This window comes from Erinaceus europaeus, chromosome 6 (assembly GCF_950295315.1).
Source record: "Erinaceus europaeus chromosome 6, mEriEur2.1, whole genome shotgun sequence".
In the NCBI taxonomy this organism is placed as follows: domain Eukaryota; kingdom Metazoa; phylum Chordata; class Mammalia; order Eulipotyphla; family Erinaceidae; genus Erinaceus; species Erinaceus europaeus.
This window is the reverse complement of record NC_080167.1, coordinates 13,060,930-13,079,832: the sequence shown is the minus strand read 5'-3', so window position 1 is coordinate 13,079,832 and position 18,903 is coordinate 13,060,930. Positions and strand designations below refer to the sequence as shown.

The following is an 18,903-nucleotide window of genomic DNA, read 5'->3' as shown; positions in this document are numbered from 1 at the left end:
TTTTCCACCGTTTAATCCCCACTGGTTCGCTTGCTTTTTCTTTCTCCCCAACCCCTATCCTACGTACTTCCTCTTCCTGACACTTCCGCCTCAGGAGATATAAAGGACAGGATTTTCTAATGAAGAGAGATTAGATAGATTGCACTGAATTCTCGCTCATCAATAAAGACTGAGCTGAGTCCCACTCAGCTGTGAGTCCCTGGTCGTCTGTCTCCCGCTCAAGAAGCTAGCCCAGCAGTGCAAAGCACAAGGATTTTGGTTCGAAACCCTGGTTCCCCACCTGCAGGGGGTCACTTCACAGGCGGTGAAGCAGGTGTTTATCTTTCTCTCCCCCTCTGTCTCCCTTCCTCTTGGTTTTTCTCTTTCCTATCCAACAACAACAACAGCAATGACAACACTAATAATGACAACAAGGGCAACAAAATGGTGAAAATGGCCTCTAGGAGCAGAGGATTCATAGTGCAGGCACCGAGCCCCAGCAATAACCGTGAAGGCAAAAAAAAAAAAAAAAAAAAAAAAGACAACATAAAATGATACTTACATACCTTTCCCACATTTTTGGGAGCTACTCTCTGCCCTGATCCAGCTTTCTAGTCCTTTTTCCAACTCTGACACCATCTCCCTAGACAATACCTTTGGTCCACCTGCATGTTAGCTGTCGGGCACAGGCAAAAACTAGTAAAGTCATGGACCCCTTGGAAGATGCCTAAAATTGGCCTACTAGCTTTTTCCAAAATGTAGATACCAAAACTCATCTGCTATTATTTTTACCTTTATGTTCCTATTAAATAATTTGTTCTGCTTTATATCTCAATGCTTTTTCAGCCACCAAGTTCCAGATGCTAGCTACCATGATGCCAAGCTGACTTCCCTGGGCAGTGAACCTCACCAGTGTACTCTGGACCCCCACCTCCCCAGGCTCCCCAGAGCCCTGCCCCACTAGGGGAAGACAGGGATAGGCTGGGAGTATGGACTGACCTGCCAACACCCATGTCCAGTTAAGAAGCAATTACAGAAGCCAGACCATCCACCTTCTGCACCTCATAATGATCCTGAGTCCATGCTCCCTGAGGGATAAAGAATAGGGGAGCTTCCAATAGAGGGGATGGGATACAGAACTTTGGTGGTGGGAATTGAGTGGAACTGTACCCCTTATCCTATGATCTTGTTGATATTTTTTATTTTATAAATAAATAGCAATAAAAATATAAAATAAATCCTCTTTGTAGGTAGCTCATTTGGTTATTTTTTATTTTCACCAGAACACTGCTCAGTTCTAGCTTAGGGTGGTGCCAGGAAATCTTAGTTGGATTTGTGTAGCTAAATCATTACATAAAAGATGAAAGAGGTAAACTTTTTAGTTTAATATTTAAATTTCTTTTAATTGTTTGGGTCAACTTTGGATCAAAGTGATCACTTAAGATGACATTTCCTGGTTGGAAACCTGATGACTTAAATAAACTATACTTGATTTATCCGAGCACACATTTCAGTATGTAACTTTGTAACAACTTACCTATCTTTACAATTACTTTTTCTTGCTCACTTGGGCCTCCCTCCTTTGTCTGTGTGATTGTGTTGCTCCTGGAAGACTTCAACCCCTGACTGCACCCTTAGTTTCTGACAGAGAGAGAGAGAGAGAGAGGAAGAGAGAATGGAAAGGCACCAAAGCACTACTCAATCACTCATGCTATCAGAAAGTTATTTGAATTTTAGGCTATATCTAATAGTACTCTAATAAATAATGTAGTTATACTAATTATTTGGGTTTAGGACTAGCGAAGCATAGTGGGGGTGACTTATTCAGTCTGTGTAACTAGAAGTAATAAAGTCACTTGCATGGCCTGGGAGATGGAAGTGGTAGAATATAGGACTTGCATGCAGGAGGTCCTGAATTCTATCCTAGAACCACAAATACAGGAGTGATGTGCTGATCCTCCCAATTAAAATAAATCTACCTTCATAGTTTATTCTTACTTTAGCTGTTAATTTTTACAGTCCATTTACAATCCATCTTTATTGATAACCTGTCTATAAGATGCTTTGTACCTAATTTTTTGGGGGTCCTCTTACTGGGGGGGGTTAATGGTTTCCAGTACAATTGTTGATACATAGGTACAGTTTCTCATCTCCTCATGCTAGGTGTTTGCAAAACACTCCCACCCTCAATTTAGGTACCTCTCCACCATCGTGAGTCAGGACCCCAGAGCCCCTTCCACCAAACTCATTCCTTTACTCCCTCCCCAGAGTCCTTTCCTTTGATGCAATACACCAAACCCAGACCAAGCTTTACTTTGTGTTTTCCCTTTCAGCCCTTTCTTAAATTCTGCCTATGAGTGAGATCATTCAGTATGTATTCTTCTCTTTCTGGCTTACCTCACCTAACATGATTCCTTCAAGCTCCATCTAAGATGAGGCTAAGGAGATTACTTTATCGTTTTTACAGGTGAGTAGTATTCCACTGTGTATATATACACCACAAATTTCTTAGCCTCTCATCCATCTATCATTGGACAACTGGGTTATTTCCAAGTATGAGCTAATTTGTGCCGCTATAAACACAAGTTACAGAGATTTCTTTGAATGGGTGTATTAGCTTCCTTTGGATATATTTCTAGGGGAAAAAATTGCCAAGACATAAGGTACATCCATTTCTAGCATTCTAAGAATTCTCCAAACTGCTCTCCGCAAGGGCTGGACCAATTTGTATAGAAGCAGTATAGAAGGGTTCCCTCCACACCTGTTTGCAACATCTCCAATATCTGTTGTTCTTGTCCTTTCTTTTTTTCTTTTTTTATATTCATTTATTTTCCCTTTTGTTGCCCTTGTTTTTTATTGTTGTTGTAGTTATTATTGTTGTTGTTACTGATGTTGTCATTGTTGGATAGGACAGAGAGAAATGGAGAGAGGAGGAGAAGACAGAGAGGGAGAGAGAAAAATAGACACCTGCAGACCTGTTTCACCGCTTGTGAAGCGACTCCCCTGCAGGTGGGGAGCCGGGGGCTCAAACCGAGATCCTTATGCCGGCTTTGCACTTTGCACCACGTGCACTTAACCCGCTGTGCTACCACCCAACTCCCTGTTCTTGTTCTTTTTAATGTATGACATTTTCACAAGAGTAAAGTTGTTGTCTTATTGGTAGTTCTCTGATAATAAGTGACTTTGAGCACTTTCTCATATGTCTGCTGGCCCTTTGGATCTCTTCTTTGGTGAAGATTCTGTTCATCCTCTCACCCCTTTTTGGATAGGGTCTTTTTTTTTTGCTGAGTTTGGTGAGCTCTTTATATGTTTTAGTTATAAGCCCTTTGTCTGATGTACATGCCAAATTTTATTGACTTAATTGTATGACCAAGGTGACTAGCAGAAAATTTAACAATTCTGTTTGTATATTAATATACTTTAGTCAATTTTTTTTGCCTCCAGGGTTATCGCTAGTGCTTGATGCCAGCACTACAAATCCACGCTCCTGGAGGCTATTTTCCCCATTTTGTTGCCCTTGTGGTTGTTATAGCTGTTGTTGTTGTTGTTGGATAGGACAGAGAGAAATCAAGAGAGGAGAGGAAGACAGAAAGGAGAGAAGACACCTACAGAACTGTTTCACCGCTTGTGAAGTGACTTCCCTGCAGGTGGGGAGTCAGGGGCTCGAACTAGGATCCTCACTGGGATCCTCACGCCGGTCCTTGTGCTTTGCACTTAACCTGCTGTGCTCCCACCAAGACCCCCTTTAGTTAAATTTTTCATTTATGGCTTTATCACTGCTGTTTCCCAAAGGGGTATAATGTAGAAAATCATCATCAACTACTTCCTAGTGTGTATGCTGTCTGTTCCTTTAAATCATTTATGACTTAAGAGGACATTCCCATTGGGATGCAGTGCACTATCTAAGTGAGTTACTTTGCTGCCCCCCTTTTTGTAGTGTTAAGGTTTTATGTATTAGTTCACTGCCTCTGGGAAGAACTTTTCATTCTTTTTATTCCAGATATACAGAGAAAGACAAATGGGAACACACACACCAAAGCACTGCTCCATTAGTGGAGCTTCACCCTCCCTGAATGCTATGGTGCTACCATGTGGTACCAGGGCTTTAACCTGTACCCTGAGCATGACAAGGCCCTACCAAGTGAGCTATCTCCTGGCCCCAGAAGTCTTTATTTTATTTAACTAAATTCTTTATTTTATTTTATTTAACTAAATAAAATATTTTATTTTATTTTATTATTTTATTATATTATATTTTATTTTATTTAACTAAAGTCTTTATTTTATTTAACTAAAGAAGTAGGCTAACATTAACTTTGAGACTGGTATTAAATTAGGGTTTTATGTTTAGAGCTTCACTGATTTAACTTAAGTATTACATTAAATGTAAGGCTAAGTAAAATTTGGGTTTGGAAATGTTTATATATGCATAATTAACATTATTTTGCAGCTAACTCGTGTATGTTTATAACTCCTTATATCCTATAGCTATTGACTAAATAACAATGTATGGCCAGATATTCAGAATTAATATTCAGTATTAGCTTAACTACAGTCACGTTGCTGTGATAGCACAGCATCCCCAAATTATATGGCTTATATATACATGGCACTAGAATTGTGTGTAGCATGGGTTGACTAGTCCCTTGAAATATCTGTCATTAACTAAGACAGAGTTGATTTTTAGGTAAGTGGTCCTAAATTAAGAACCAGATGTCATATATTGTTCATATAGAATGCCCTACATGCCATGGGCCTAGAGTGAGGAGAACTGCTTGTGAAAGTGTTTCTGGATTCTCAAAGTTTGATGATTAAGAAGCTTTGTTCCTAGTATATGTTGAGATATAATTTGTTATCTAGCCACACTTGCTAGACAGCAAGATAATCATATTTCTGCTTACATGTAATTAATAATTAGATATAATTTTGTATTATCTAATGTAAATAACTAATGTATAAACAAAGGTGATTATTGGGGAACATTATAAAATGTTACAAGTCATGACAGGTATTATGAATATAGTTGAAACTATGATAAGCATAGTTACTACTGCAACTAAAATTACAGTAACAGTCAAAGGATACATATTATATTATAAATTAGACTAAAAATTAAATAGGAGAAGTAAAAAAGATGCAAAGTTTTGGAATGTGCTCAGAGTTATCACTCTCAAACATGCACTAGTCACCTAGGATTTTTTTTTTTTTTTTTTTGTCTCCAGGGTTATTGCTGGGGCTTGGTGCCTGCACTAAGAATCCATTGCTCCTGGAGGAAATTTTTTCCCTTTTGTTGCCCTTGTTGTTTATCAGTGTTGTTGTTACTATTATTGTTGTCGTTGTTGAATAGGATAGAGAGAAATTGAGAGAGGAGAGGAAGACAGAGAGGGGGAGAGAAAGATAGACACCTGCAGACCTGCTTCAGCACCTGTGAAGTGACTCCCCTGCAGGTGGGGTGCCGGGGGCTTGAACCGGGATCCTTACGCCAGTCCTTCCACTTTGTACCACCTGTGCTTAACCCAATGCGCTACTGCCTGACTCCCACCAAGGATTTTTTAAGTGAAGTCAGACACAAAGAGACAAATACTGTCTAATCTCATGTATGTGTGAAATATTAAAAAAAAAAAAAAAAACTCACAGAAACATAGAATGGAAGGTTGATTGTCAAGGGTGGAGTAGGGGAAACAGATGAAGATCCAAAAGACAAATCTAATTAATTTTGGTGCTGGGGGTGGGGGATATAGCATAATGGTTATACAAACAGGTTCTCATGCCTGAGGCTCCCAGGTCCCAGATTCAATCCCCCACACACCACCAGAAACCAGAGTTGAGCAGTGCTCTGTTAAAAAAAAAAAGGGGGGGGGAGGAGCAGGAGAAGAAGAAAAATTTGGTGCTGAGTATCAAACCCAGGTCCTCATACATGCAAAGCATATACTCTAATACTGTGCTTTATCTCTAGACCTGTCACTTTTTTACAGTTGTTGTCCTGGCTTCTTCTGAGAACAGAAACTCAAAACTCTCTTTGTCCAAGCTCAGACTGAGTAATAACAACAGCACAATCTGAGATAACTTTTGAATATCGTGCTTTCCCTACAACCATAAAGTAAAGAGCCTGGAAACAGCACATATAAGTATTAAGTTGGAATTTATTTTTGATCGAAGAAATTTAGATACATTTGAGGTAATCTAAGTCCATTTTTAGATGGAAAGTGATTTCATCTTCTTAAAAAAATTCTTGAAGAAAATCAGTAAATCTTAGAATAATGGAATGATATTGTCCAATTCACATAGAATAGCTACCAACTATATTCCCTTTCACTTCCAGAGTTCAAAGCATAGTTATAAAAAACAAAATAAAAAATCTTATTCCTAAGCACTCTTCCCAGTCTATTAATAGTGTTGGATAACTCTTAGTTCTTGGACGTTCTAGTATTGTAGTTTCAAAGAGTAGTGGAAGTGTTGGAAGCAAAAGCAAGAATAGACTCCTGTGTACCTTGGCCCCTGCTATAATATCTCTTCTGAGAGCATAATAATGGTGTCTGAGTGTCTGCATCACGCCGATTCTCTTGCTTTAGCTGGTAGAACTTGTACTGTGTCCAGCCATAAACTGCACAGTTGAGCAGACCCTGAGATGATGCTGTTAGAGCCTGCAGGAGGTGAAGGGGTGATGTAATCCATTCTTCAGATTTTCAGAGATCCAGGGAATAGTCCCCATCCCCATTACTTAATATACCATTGTTACATTTCTCCTATGTCAAATATCAAGGTCTGACATAACTTTTTTATTAGTTTTTTACTAATATAACTTTTAAAATACTTTCCTAGTTCTTTCTATGCTCACTCTTCACATTACCTTATCACATATGACTGAGAGCTGGTCATATTTTCAGTATATTCATGAGGACAATAAAGTGGTTGTTTCTACTTTAGTGACCCATTTTGTGGCTAGACTTGAGAAAAATGTAGAGTCAGCCCAAAAAGCCATTGTAAGTCTGGTGAAGAAGGAAAATCTTTCTATTCCCTCATCCTCCATTTAAAGTAGATTAGCTAATTTAACCCATCAATTTCCTGCAGATGGGAGAGAATCATGTCACTACCAGTGTTTCATAACATTATGTTAGATCTTATTGTTTGTTATCAATACCTCAAAAACATCAATAAAATGAAATTAGCCAGAAACACACAAGTTCTGAACTACATGGCTTCTCTTCCATAAAAATACCTATTTCACTGTGAAGAAACCTTTACATTATTCACAACTAAATATAAATACTACACCATCTCTTTTGCAATGTACAAATAAATATCCAGAGTGGAAAAACTGTACTTACTGAGTAAAGACAGTGTAAGAGAACAAGACAAGAAGGTAAACCTCTTTTGTCAAAAGAGGTGCTGGACATTACCTGGAGAACATAGAGGGTCATGTGAAGCCTGGTGTCCTGTGTCTTAGTCAGCTTTATAAACATCAGAATGACAGCTATGAAAACACAAAATATAAATCTTGTTGATGTATAAGTTAAAATTATATATATACCTCCAGGGTTATTGCTGGGGCTTGGTGCCTACAGTATGAATCCACTGCTCCTGGAGGCCATTTTTCCCATTTTGTTGCAGTTTTTGTTACCCTTGTTGTCACTGCTGGATAGGACAGAGAGAAATCAAGAGAGAAGGGGAGACAGAGAGGAGGAGAGAAAGATACCTGCAGACCTACTTCATCGCCTGTAAAAGGACCCCCTTCCGGTGGGGAACCGGGGGCTCGAACCAGGATCCTTATGCTGGTCCTTGCGCTTTGCACCGTGTGTTTAACCCACTACACTACCACCTGACCCCCAAAATCATACTTTTAAAGACAATGGCTACTTGATCATAGAATTCTCTAGTTTATATGCCAAAGAATTGTGCGAATGAACTGTACTATAACTGTACCCCCTCCAGTAAAGTATATTTTAAAAGAGACCTATAGGAAAGGGAACTAACAGCACAAACAAGAATAACTATAAGACTGACCAGTTATATAAACTTCAATGCCTCAGTTTTCTAACTTTTACTGATTACTGGTTAAAGTTTTGCAAATTATTAGTGTAACAATGGCAAACGCTAGAAGAAGAAGTGTAACAATGGTGGCAAGATATATTAAAGTAAAACAAGTTATACTTCATGGCACTAAGAAGTTTACTAAACTCCTAAAATATTAATCTTATCCAAATATTATTCAATTTGATTCTCAATACAGCTTTATACAATAGGAAGGGGAGATATTAATACCTTTGGGATCTGTCATATCTGTCTTTTTCTCAAAAAAAAAACTTTATTAGTGGGTTAGTAATGGTTGACAAAGTTATGAGATTACAGGGGAGTTGTTCCACACTGAATCCACAACCAAACATGACCACATTTCTGGTGTGTGTGTGTGTGTGTGTGTGTGTGTGTGTGTGTGTATCCCAGGAAAAGTAATGAATAACTTAACTTCTAAGACCCAGACCGGAGAGCTTGCTGGGTAGAGATTGTGCCTTGCTGTGCTAGCAGTCCAGATCTGAGCCCCAGCATTACATGGGAGGTATTACCAGAACAAGCTCTGTTGCTGTTGTGTTTCTCTGTGTGTGTGTCTATCTGAATAAAAAATGACCCAGAGTAGTTTAACTGTACATATGTGAGTCTTTGGCTCTGAGGAAAAAAAAATTTGAGCAGCAGTCTCCATCCATAACAGAGGTGTAGATATTAATCACACCAACCTGGGAGGACTCCGGGGAAGATTACAATGGGTGGTACCTGAAAAAGTTGAGCTGAGTGTTGAGACTGATCAGTGGTGGCTAGCTATTATACAGATCACTACTTATTATCCAGCCCTTAACTGCCCCGCCTGAGCCCTCTAAGGTCTAGCCCCCACCCAACCACTTTCCTATGTGGAAAAAGGGCCTACTGCTGCCCCCCTCCAGGCCCTAGCCCCATGTTCCTGGCTCAGAGGTGTCTGAGGAACCTCACTCCCAGGTCCCAGCACAGAGCCCCCTCCTCCAGCCATTACCAACCAAGCCACCAAATGAGATTATGCACATCCACATGTGGCCTTTATTTATTTTTTGGGGGGGAGGAGGATTCATGTTTTACAGTAAATACAGCTGGTGATGCATGTGTAAAATTTCCCAATTTTCTGCAAAATATTCTCACCTCCAGCCTCAGGTCCTCCACCATCATGCACCAGGACATGAATGTCTCCCCCTCCCCACTTCCCCCAGAGATCTTTACCTTGGTGAAATATACCAAACCCAGTCCAAGCTCTACTTTGTATTTCCTATTTCTTTTTTTTTTAATATTTATTTTATTTATTTATTGCCTTTTGTTGCCCTTGTTGTTCTATTGTTGTAGTTATTATTGTTGTTGTCGTTGTTGGATAGGACAGAGAGAAATGGCGAGAGGAGGGGAAGACAGAGAGGAGGAGAGAAAGATAGACACCTGCAGACCTGCTTCACCGCCTGTGAAGCGACTTCCCTGCAGGTGGGGAGCTGGGGTTGGAACCGGGATCCTTATGCCGGTCCTTGTGCTTTGCGCCACCTGCGCTTAACCCGCTGCGCTGCAGCCCGACTCCCCGTATTTCCTATTTTTGTTCTTATTTATCAACAGAAAGGACAGCAGTAACAAATGCTGGAGAGACTGTGGGTGCAAAGGAACCATGTTATACAGCTGGTAGGAATGTAAATTGGCCCAACCCATGTGGAGAGCAGTCTAGAGAACTCCCAGAAGGCTAGAAATGGACCTATCCTATGACCTGGCAATTCCTCTCCTGGAGATATATCCTAAGGAATCAAACACACCCATCCAAAGAAATCTGTATATACCTATGTTCATAGCAGCACACTTTGTAATAGCCAAAACCTTGAAGCACTGTAGGTGTCCAACAACAGATGAGTGACTAAGAAAGCTATGGTATATATACGCAATGGAATACTACTCAGCTATTTTAAGAATGAGAAATTCACCTTCTTCATACATGGCCCTTTAATGTTTCTCTTAGGAAGTCATTTACTACATGAGCCAGACAAAGAAGACTTGGAGAATTTAATAACAGACATAGCTCTGGGTGGGAGTGATTTCTCCCAAAAGGTGTGGAGGATTTACCTGTGTCAGCTCAGTTCTTTGTTATGTATTGCTGTATTTGTTAAAAGTTTTTTTTGCCTTTCACTTTGTTATATTAATATATATGTGCATATATTAAAACATAACTGAGATTTTAAACATGCAGTTTTGTTATATCTTTTCATTTAACATTTTAAAAGTATTTTCCTACATCATTAACATTGTAATGCTTTGTTACAACACTCCATTCTATGTATGAATAGGCTTTTAAAAAAATATTTATTTTCCCTTTTGTTGTCCTTGTTTTTTTTTTTTATTGTTGTTGTTATTGATGTCATTGTTGGATAGGACAGACAGAAATGGAGAGAGGAGGGGGAGAGAGAAAGACACGTGTAGACCTGCTTCACAGTCTGTGAAGCGACTCCCCTGCAGGTGGACAGCCAGGGGCTCGAACCGGGATCCTTAAGCTGGTCCTTGTGCTTTGTGCCACGTGCTTAACCACTTAAGTCGGGCTTAACTACAGCCCGACTCCCAGGCTTTTTTTTTTAATTGGGGCGTTAATAGTTTATAGTATAGTCTTTAACACATAGACACAACAGGATCCCAATGTTCCTTCATCCTGTCCCTTTCTCTCCTTCCCCAGAGTCCTTTGTTTTGGTGTAATATACCACTCCCAGCCCAAGTTTCACCTTATGTTTTCTGTTACTGTTCTTTGTTCTTAAGTTCTACCTGTAATCAAGATCATTTAGTACTGGCCTTTCTCTTTCTAATTTGTCTTACTCAACATGATATCTTCAAATTCTTACAACGCTATTGCAAAGGAGATGACCTCATCATTTTGACAGCTGCATAGCACTCCATTATGTACTTGTACCACCACTTCTTTAGCTATTCATCTGTTGTTGGGCATCTAGGTTGCTTCCAAGTTTGGGCTATTACAAACTGTGCTGCTATAAACATTGGTGTGCATAGGTCTTTTACAGTTTAGTGCTTTTGATTTTACTTAGAAGAGGGATTGCTAGGTTATAAGGTAGATCCATTTCTAGAGTTCTGATGAGTCTCCAAACTGTTTTCCATAGGGGCTGGACCAACTTACATCCCCACCAGCAACGTAGGAGAGTTCCTTTCCCCCCACAGCCTCTCCAACAGTTGATGTTTCTGTCTTTCCTAATGTGTGACATCTCACAAGTGTAAAGTGGTATCTCATTTTTGTTTTTATTTGCATTGCCCTAATCATCAGTGACTTTGAGCATTTTTCCATATGCTTGTTGACCCTTTGGATCTATTCTTTAGAGAAGATTCTGTCCATATCTTCCTCCCCCATTTTTCAGTGGGGTTGTTTGTCTTTTTATTGTTGAGTTTGGTGAGTTCATTGTGTATTTTGGTTATCAGTCCTCTTTCTGATATATGACACATATAAAGGTTTTCTCCTACTCCATGTAGGGTCACTTTGTCATGGCAGTGATTCCTTTGCTATGCATAAGCTTTTCAGTTTAATGTCATCCCATTGGTATATTTTTGGTTTTGTTTTCCTTATAATTAAATTTAAATAGGTGAAGATGTTGCAAAAACTCAAATGAAGAGAGTTATACCTATGTTTTCTTCTAAGTATTTGATGGTTTCTAGTCTTCTAAATCTTTGATCCATTTGGAGTTAACTTTTTTGTATGATGAAAATGGGAGGCCCACTTTCATTCTTCTGCATGTTTCAACCCAATTTTCCTAACACCATTTGTTGGATAGGCTCTCCTTTTCTCCATGTAATGTTTGGGATAATCATTCTTGTATCAGGTTGTATCTCATGTTTAATTATCTTAATTTATAAAACATAAAAAGGAAAATAAGTGAAGGAGATTACAAAAAACTGAAAAGGAACTTGCAGTAGTCCTACTTAGCAAGAAGACCACTTTGCTTGGTTAGCACCAAACAGTTTCCCTCTTTACTACCTAGTTTTTTTCCCATTAAGATACTCACCTGGGCCCCAACAGCAAAAGAAGGCTGTGGGATAGAAGCACACTCGCTGCTCCAGGACACGAATTGCTGCCCACTGTTCACTCCCCAGAAACCCAGTTGATTTCACAAACTTTTTATACAGTGTTCGGGCTTGGATGAGTAAGACCTAAACATGGACATGGTAGTGAGTAGTTTGGTTCAGGCTTAGTAAATTATCCAGGTTTATCTTTTTAAAAATATTTTTTTAAATTATTTATTTTCCCTTTTGTTGCCCTTGTTGTTTTATTGTTGTAGTTATTATTGTTGATGTTGTTGATGTCGTCATTGTTGGATAGGACAGACAGAAATGGAGAGAGATGGGGAAGACAGAGAAGGGAAGAGAAAGAGAGACACCTGCAGACCTGCTCCACCGCTTGTGAAGCAACTCCCCTGCAGGTGAGGAGCTGGGGACTTGAACCGGGATCCTTAAGCCGGTCCTTGTGCTTTGTGCCACGTGTATTTAACCCACTGCACTACTGTCCAACCCCGAGGTTTATTTTTAATTTTAGAGGCATCACTCTCTCAGGATCTTACAGGTGTAACGACCATTCTACAGACCAGAAAACTAAGCTCTTTGAGGGAAAGTTATCTTCAGAGGGAACCTGTGTTTGATCAGGGACATAGACATTAACCAAACTTGTGGTTAACTACATTCAACACATAAACTTTACAACAATGATGAGGGGTTTTGTTGTTGTTGTTGTTGTTGTCTGTTTGGTTTTGTTATTGAGGCTAATCACAATATGCATGAGAAATTAACAACAACAATAACAATAACAACAACAAGGACAACAAAAATGGGAAAAAATGGCCTCTAGGAGCAGTGGATACCTAGTGCAGGCACTGAACCCCAGCAATAACCCTGGAGGCAAAAAAATGGGGGGAGATATATAAAATTTAGTTAGTTACAGAAATAAGAGTAAAACCATATCTGTGGCCTTGAGAGAACTACTACAATTCCCAGTGGAGGAAATGGTGATACAGAACTCTGGTGGTGGGGGCAGTGCAAAACCCTACCCCTGTTATCTCATCATTTTACAAATAAATATGTCACTAATAAAATTAAAAAATAGGGAGTTGGGTGGTAGCGCAGCAGGTTAAGTGCACATGGCGTGAACTGAAAGGATCAGTGCAAGGATCCCGGTTCGAGCCTCGGCTCCCCACCTGCAGGTGGGTCGCTTCATGAGCAGTGAAGCAGGTCTGCAGGTGTCTATCTCTCTCTCCCCCTCCTCTTTCCATTTCTCTGTCCTATTCAACAACAATACATCAATAACAACAACAATAACAACCACAATGGTAAAAGAACAAAAGAGGAAAAAAATAGCTTCCAGAAGCAGTGGATTCGTGGTGCAGGTACTGGAGGCAAAAAAAAAAAAAAAAATTAAAAAATAGTGAGTCAAGAGATCTACTATCCAGCAGAGTGTGTGAATGTATGTATGTATATATATATATATATATATATTTATATCTGTATATATATATTTTTTTAGTATATATTTTATCATGTTCTAGGATCTCGTTTTGAGCTGTCACTATAGTACAAAGGGGGACACTCCATGAACAATGGAGTGGTACTGTAGGGTCTCTTCTCTGTCTTTCTCCTGTTTCTTTCTTAGGTTGAAGTGGTGGGAGAAGCCCACTAGAACCAGTTGAATCATGCAGGCACACACACAAAAAGATATAAACACAGAACTGGGAGTATAGCATACTGGTTCTATAAAAGATTTTCATGTCTGAGGTTACAAGGTCCCAGGTTCAGTAACCACACCACCATAAGTTAGAGTTGAGCAGAACTCTGGTAAAAAACAACAGTAAATAAATAAAATATTTAACTAGGGAGTCGGGTGGTAGTGCAGTAGGTTAAGCACAGGTGGCACAAAGTGCAAGGACTGGAGTAAGAATCCCGGTTCAAGCCCCTGGCTCCCCACCTGCAGAGGGGGGGTCGCTTCACAAGCGGTGAAGCAGGTCTGCAGGTGTCTATTTTTCTCTCCCCCTCTCTGTCTTCCCCTCCTCTACATTTCCCTCTGTCCTGTCCTATCCAACAACAATGATATCAATAACAATAATAATAACAACAATGGTAAAACAACAAGGGCAACAAAAGGGAGAAAACTAGCCTCCAGGAGCAGTGGATTCATAGTACAGGCACCGAGCCCCAGCAATAACTCTGGAGGCAAAAAAAAAAAAAAAAGATTTACTTTAGGGGCCTGTTAGTGGTACATACAGCAGATTGTACATCTTACCATGTGCAGGACCCAGGTTCAGGCCACTCATCCCTACCTGCAACGGGAAAGCTTCACAAGCAGTGAAGCAATGCTGCAGGTCTCTCTCTTTCTCTCTCTCTCTCTCCTTCCCTCTCTTCCTCTCCCTCTCTTTTTCTCTTTCCCTCTCCCTCTCCCCCCTTCCCTCTTGATTTCTCTGTCTCTACCTTTGAAGGAACCATGTTAAATGAGATCATCCAGAAAAAGAATGAAGAATATGTGATGGTCTCATTCACAGACAGAAGTTGAAAAATAAGAACCGAAAGGAAAACACAAAGCACAACTTGGACTGGAGTTGTGTACTGCACCAAAGTAAAAGACCCTGGGGTGGGTAGGGGGAGGATTCAGGTCCTGGAACATGATGGCAGAGGAGGAACTAGTAGGGGTTGAGTTGTTATGTAGAAAACTGAGAAATGTTACACACGTACAAACTGCTGTATTTTACTGTTAACTGGACAGAAAGGAGGAGACATTACAGCACTGCTCCATCATCCATGCAGCTTCCCTTCACACTTGGCAAGGCATGTGCTCTACTAGGTGAGCTATGTTCTGGTCCTCTCATCATTTTTTTAAATGAGGCTCCAGAGAATGATGGCAGGGTCTTGCACATGCATGAGATCATTAGAGAGTGATCTCCCTGGACCAATTTTTCTCATTCCTTTAATTTACAGAGGTGAGAAAAGGAGAAAAAGAGAGAGAAAAGGCCAAGTAGAATTCTCTACCATCCACTGAGCTCCCCCAGTGTCACACAGGGTACTCCCAGGTGCTACCTAAGCTTGAGCCCAGCGGCCTCATACTACTTTGTAAGATTTGTGTTCTATCAGGTGAGCTATATCGCAGTCCTCTGCATCCCATCATTCCTAGGTCATGGGAATAATGCTTCATCCTCCCAAACCTCCCCCTCTCCATAAAGGCAAATGGGATGGCACCATACCACAATGGAGAGAAGGCTGAGTAGAAAGCTGGCCAGGAAGATGGTGAGACCATAAAAATATAGTATGCTGCAGACTGACGTGTTGGCAGCAGGCAGGAGTTCAGCCATGGTTGATGGTGGTGACTGCATCAGGATGCACCTACGAAGAGTATCAGTGCACAGGAGTACGAGATAGAAAACTAGAGTACACACATCCTGTCCAACAAAAAGTGAATGAACATGCAATTTTACGTATTATTTTGATGACCTCTGCCCATAACAACTTTTCCCTGCTCATAGATACATTAACTTCTAGTCACACTACATTGTATTTCTACTTGTGTAATGCTAGTCTTGACAAAACCTTGTTCCACAGCATATTCTGAATACAATCATCTTGGTCAGAATGATACAGAAATGCTTTTTTTTTTTTTTGCCTCCAGGGTTATCGCTGGGGCTTGGTGCCTGCACTACGAATCCACTGCTCCTGGAGGCCATTTTTTCCCTTTTGTTGCCCTTGTTGTTTATCACATTGTTGTTATTATTATTTTTGCCATTGTTGTTGGGTAGGACAGATAGAAATCGAGAGAGGATGGGAAGACAGAGGGGGAGAGAAAGATAGACACCTGCAGACCTGCTTCACTGCTTGTGAAGCTACCGCCCTGCAGGTGGGGAGCTGGGGCTCAAACTGGGATCCTTATGCCAGTCCTTGTGCTTTGCACCATGTGCACTTAACCTGCTGCACTACTACCAGGCCCCCACAGAAATGCTTTTATCTCTATTTACAGCAGCAATAACAACAAAAAGGTGTAAAGTTATGATGAAAATGACATACTCACCTGTGGCTTTGGCTGAAGTTGTGGAAACACTCACTGGCATTGCCCAGACAGAATACAGGTGCCACTAACAGTATAGGTATCAGGCTGAGAGAGAGAAAAAAACTTATCAAGTTGGAAGCAAGACTTATTGAAACTTTGTCATGCCCTTTCCCTTTTATAGACTAGTCTCCTGTTCTACTGCCCCAACCTTCTTCATAAATATATATATGTAAACATATCTATATAATTTCTTCAAGAAAAACACCTTTAAAATCTTAAATATAGTTTCTCTCCAAGTTCCTGCAGAATGGGGTGGGGAATGTATTCCATACCTAGGTTAATGAGTTTCATAGTCTCTATGAGTTTGATCAGATAAAAGCCCAAGTGGGTGAAAGGGAAAGGAAACATCCAAGGAGCTTTTGCTCAGCTTATTTCACTGTCCTTGCTAATAAGGACAACTTCACTTACATCAGAGCCTTCTTAGACATTCTTCCTTTAAATAACTAACTACTTTTTAATTTTTTAAAACCTTAGTTCATTTGAGGGGAGAAAAGATAGAGAGAGAGAGAGAGATAAAGGACACCTGCAGCAGCACTGCTTCACCACTCATGAAGCTTTCCCTTTGTAGGTGGGGACCAGGGAACTGAACCCAGGTCCTCGTGCATGATGACATGTGCACTTAACCAGGTACGCCATGACCTGCCCCCTTAAGTGACCAATTACTTAGCTCAATACAACCTACTCCTTGAAAGAGGAAAGGATTCAGAAGTTATAAAGTCTAAAGTCAACTCTTCAGTGACCCTGATTTTAGGTAATATTCCACATCCTTTCTGGATTTAAAGATTATAAGTAGAGTTAGAGAAATAGCTCAGTACTAGAGATCTAAATTAGCATGCCTGAGTACCTAAGTGCCCCAAATTCCATCCCAAGCACTGCCATATGCCAGGGCTGAACAGTGCTCTGGTCTCTTCACCATAAAACAAATACATATTTTTTTAAAAAATGGAAATATGGACCTTAAAATATATTGAAAACAATCTAATACAGCTCTTTATGATACATGATAAGAAATAAGCTGTCCAAAGACTTTGTTTTTCCTCTGTCCTTTTTCTTAAGTTATACCTATAAGTGAGATCATTTGGTATTTCTCCTTCTTTTTTTGACTTATTTAAATTAACATGATGTCAAGACAGAGAAGTTAAACACAAATTGACAGTTGGACTGAGTGTGGTATACTGCACTAAAGCAAAGGACTCTGGCAAAAGAGAGGTAGGAAGGGGCTATAGGGAACTTTGAAATCCTGTTGCATGATGCACAGGGAGATGAGAATTTTCACTAGTGTTTACAACTGCACTGTAAACCACTAGACCCCTAATAAGAAACATCTGGTAAAAGGAAAACAAAAACTCAAAGTAAATCTGAAAGATGTCTAAGACCCATACATTGAAAATTATATAATCGGGAGTCAGGCGGTAGCCCAGCGGGTTAAGTGCACAAGGCGCAAAGGGCAAGGACCAGCATAAGGATCCTGGTTCAAGCCCTTGCTCCCCACCTACAGGGGAGTCACTTCACAAGCGGTGAAGCAGGTCTGCAGGTGTCTGTCTCTCCCCCTCTCTGTCTTCCCCTCCTCTCTCCATTTCTCTCTGTCCTATCCAACAATGACAACATCAATAACAATAATAACTACAACAATAAAACAAGGGCAGCAAATGGAATAAATAAATAAAATTTTAAAAAATACATAATCTTACCGAGAGACTTAGCAAAGGACTGAATCAATGGGCGGATATAATTGTGCTATCATTTTAGAAAATGTCAGTGTTCTCCAAATTGATATCTGATAGAATAAAATCCCAGTCGGGAGTCAGGCGGTGGCGCAGTGGGTTAAGCGCATGTGGCGTGAAGTGCAGGGACCAGTGTGGGGATCCCCGTTTGAGACCCCGGCTCTCCGCCTATAGGGGAGTCGCTTCACAGGAGGTGGAGCGGGTCTGTAGGTGTCTTTCTCTCACCCTCTCTGTCTTCCCCTCCTCTCTCGCTTTCTTTCTGTCCTATCCAACGACGGCAGCGGCAGCAATAATAATAACCACAACAATGATTTAAAAAAAAAAAAAGATAACAAAGGCAACAAAGAGGGAAAAAATGGTCTCCAGGAGCAGTGGATTCGTGGTGCAGGCACCAAGCCCTGGCAATAACCCTGGAGGCAAAAATAAATAAATAAATAAATAATAAAGTCCATAATAAAGTCCCAATCAGTATTTTAAAAAAGTCCAGAGTCAGGCGGTAGTGCAGCAGGTTAAACACATGTGGCACAAAGCACAAGGACCGGCACAAGGATCCTGGTTTGAGGCCCTGGCTCCCCACGTGAAGGGGAGTCACTTCACAGGCAGTGAAGCAGGTTTGCAGGTGTCTATCTTTCTCTCCCCCATGTCTTGCCGTCCTCTCTCCATTTCTTTCTGTCCCATCCAACAATGACGACAACAACAATAATAACTACTACAATAAAACAAGGGCAGTGAAAAGGAAAATAAATAAATATTAAAGAAAAAAAGTCCAAAGACTTAACAAGAGATATTTGTTGGTAGTCACATAGAGTTGATGACAGAAGTAGGGTTAAAAACAAGTCTAAGTAGGGGTGGGGGAATAGCATAATGGTTATGCAAAGAGACTTTCATACCTGAGGCTCTCAAGTCCCAGGTTCAATCCCCCACACTACCATAAGCCAGAGCTGAGCAGTGTTCTGTTAGAAAAAAAAAGGGGGGGGGGAATCGGGCGGTAGTGCAGCAGTTGAAGGCACCACGCAAAGCGCAAGGACCAGCTTAAGGATCCTGGTTGGAGTCCCAGGCTCCCTACCTGCAGGGGAGTCACTTCACAAG

At 40.5% G+C, this 18,903-nt stretch overlaps 1 protein-coding gene across 4 annotated transcripts in view; it reads right to left on the bottom strand.

Moving 5' to 3' along the window:
- TMEM116 (transmembrane protein 116) overlaps positions 1-18,903 on the bottom strand; it is a 163,495-nt gene that overhangs the window by 84,985 nt on the left and 59,607 nt on the right. For 3 of the 4 annotated variants that reach the window (XM_060193079.1, XM_060193080.1, XM_016190589.2), the window contains exons 7-11: positions 16,052-16,135; positions 15,234-15,372; positions 12,021-12,165; positions 7,380-7,453; positions 6,103-6,623 (exon numbers count right to left, since the gene is read on the bottom strand). In XM_060193079.1, coding sequence (XP_060049062.1) covers positions 6,417-6,623; positions 7,380-7,453; positions 12,021-12,165; positions 15,234-15,372; positions 16,052-16,135 — 649 coding nt within the window. In that variant the 3' untranslated portion in view covers positions 6,103-6,416. Of the gene's footprint in view, positions 1-6,102; positions 6,624-7,379; positions 7,454-12,020; positions 12,166-15,233; positions 15,373-16,051; positions 16,136-18,903 lie in introns of those variants that run through there. The other variant, XM_060193081.1, reaches the window with a different exon arrangement.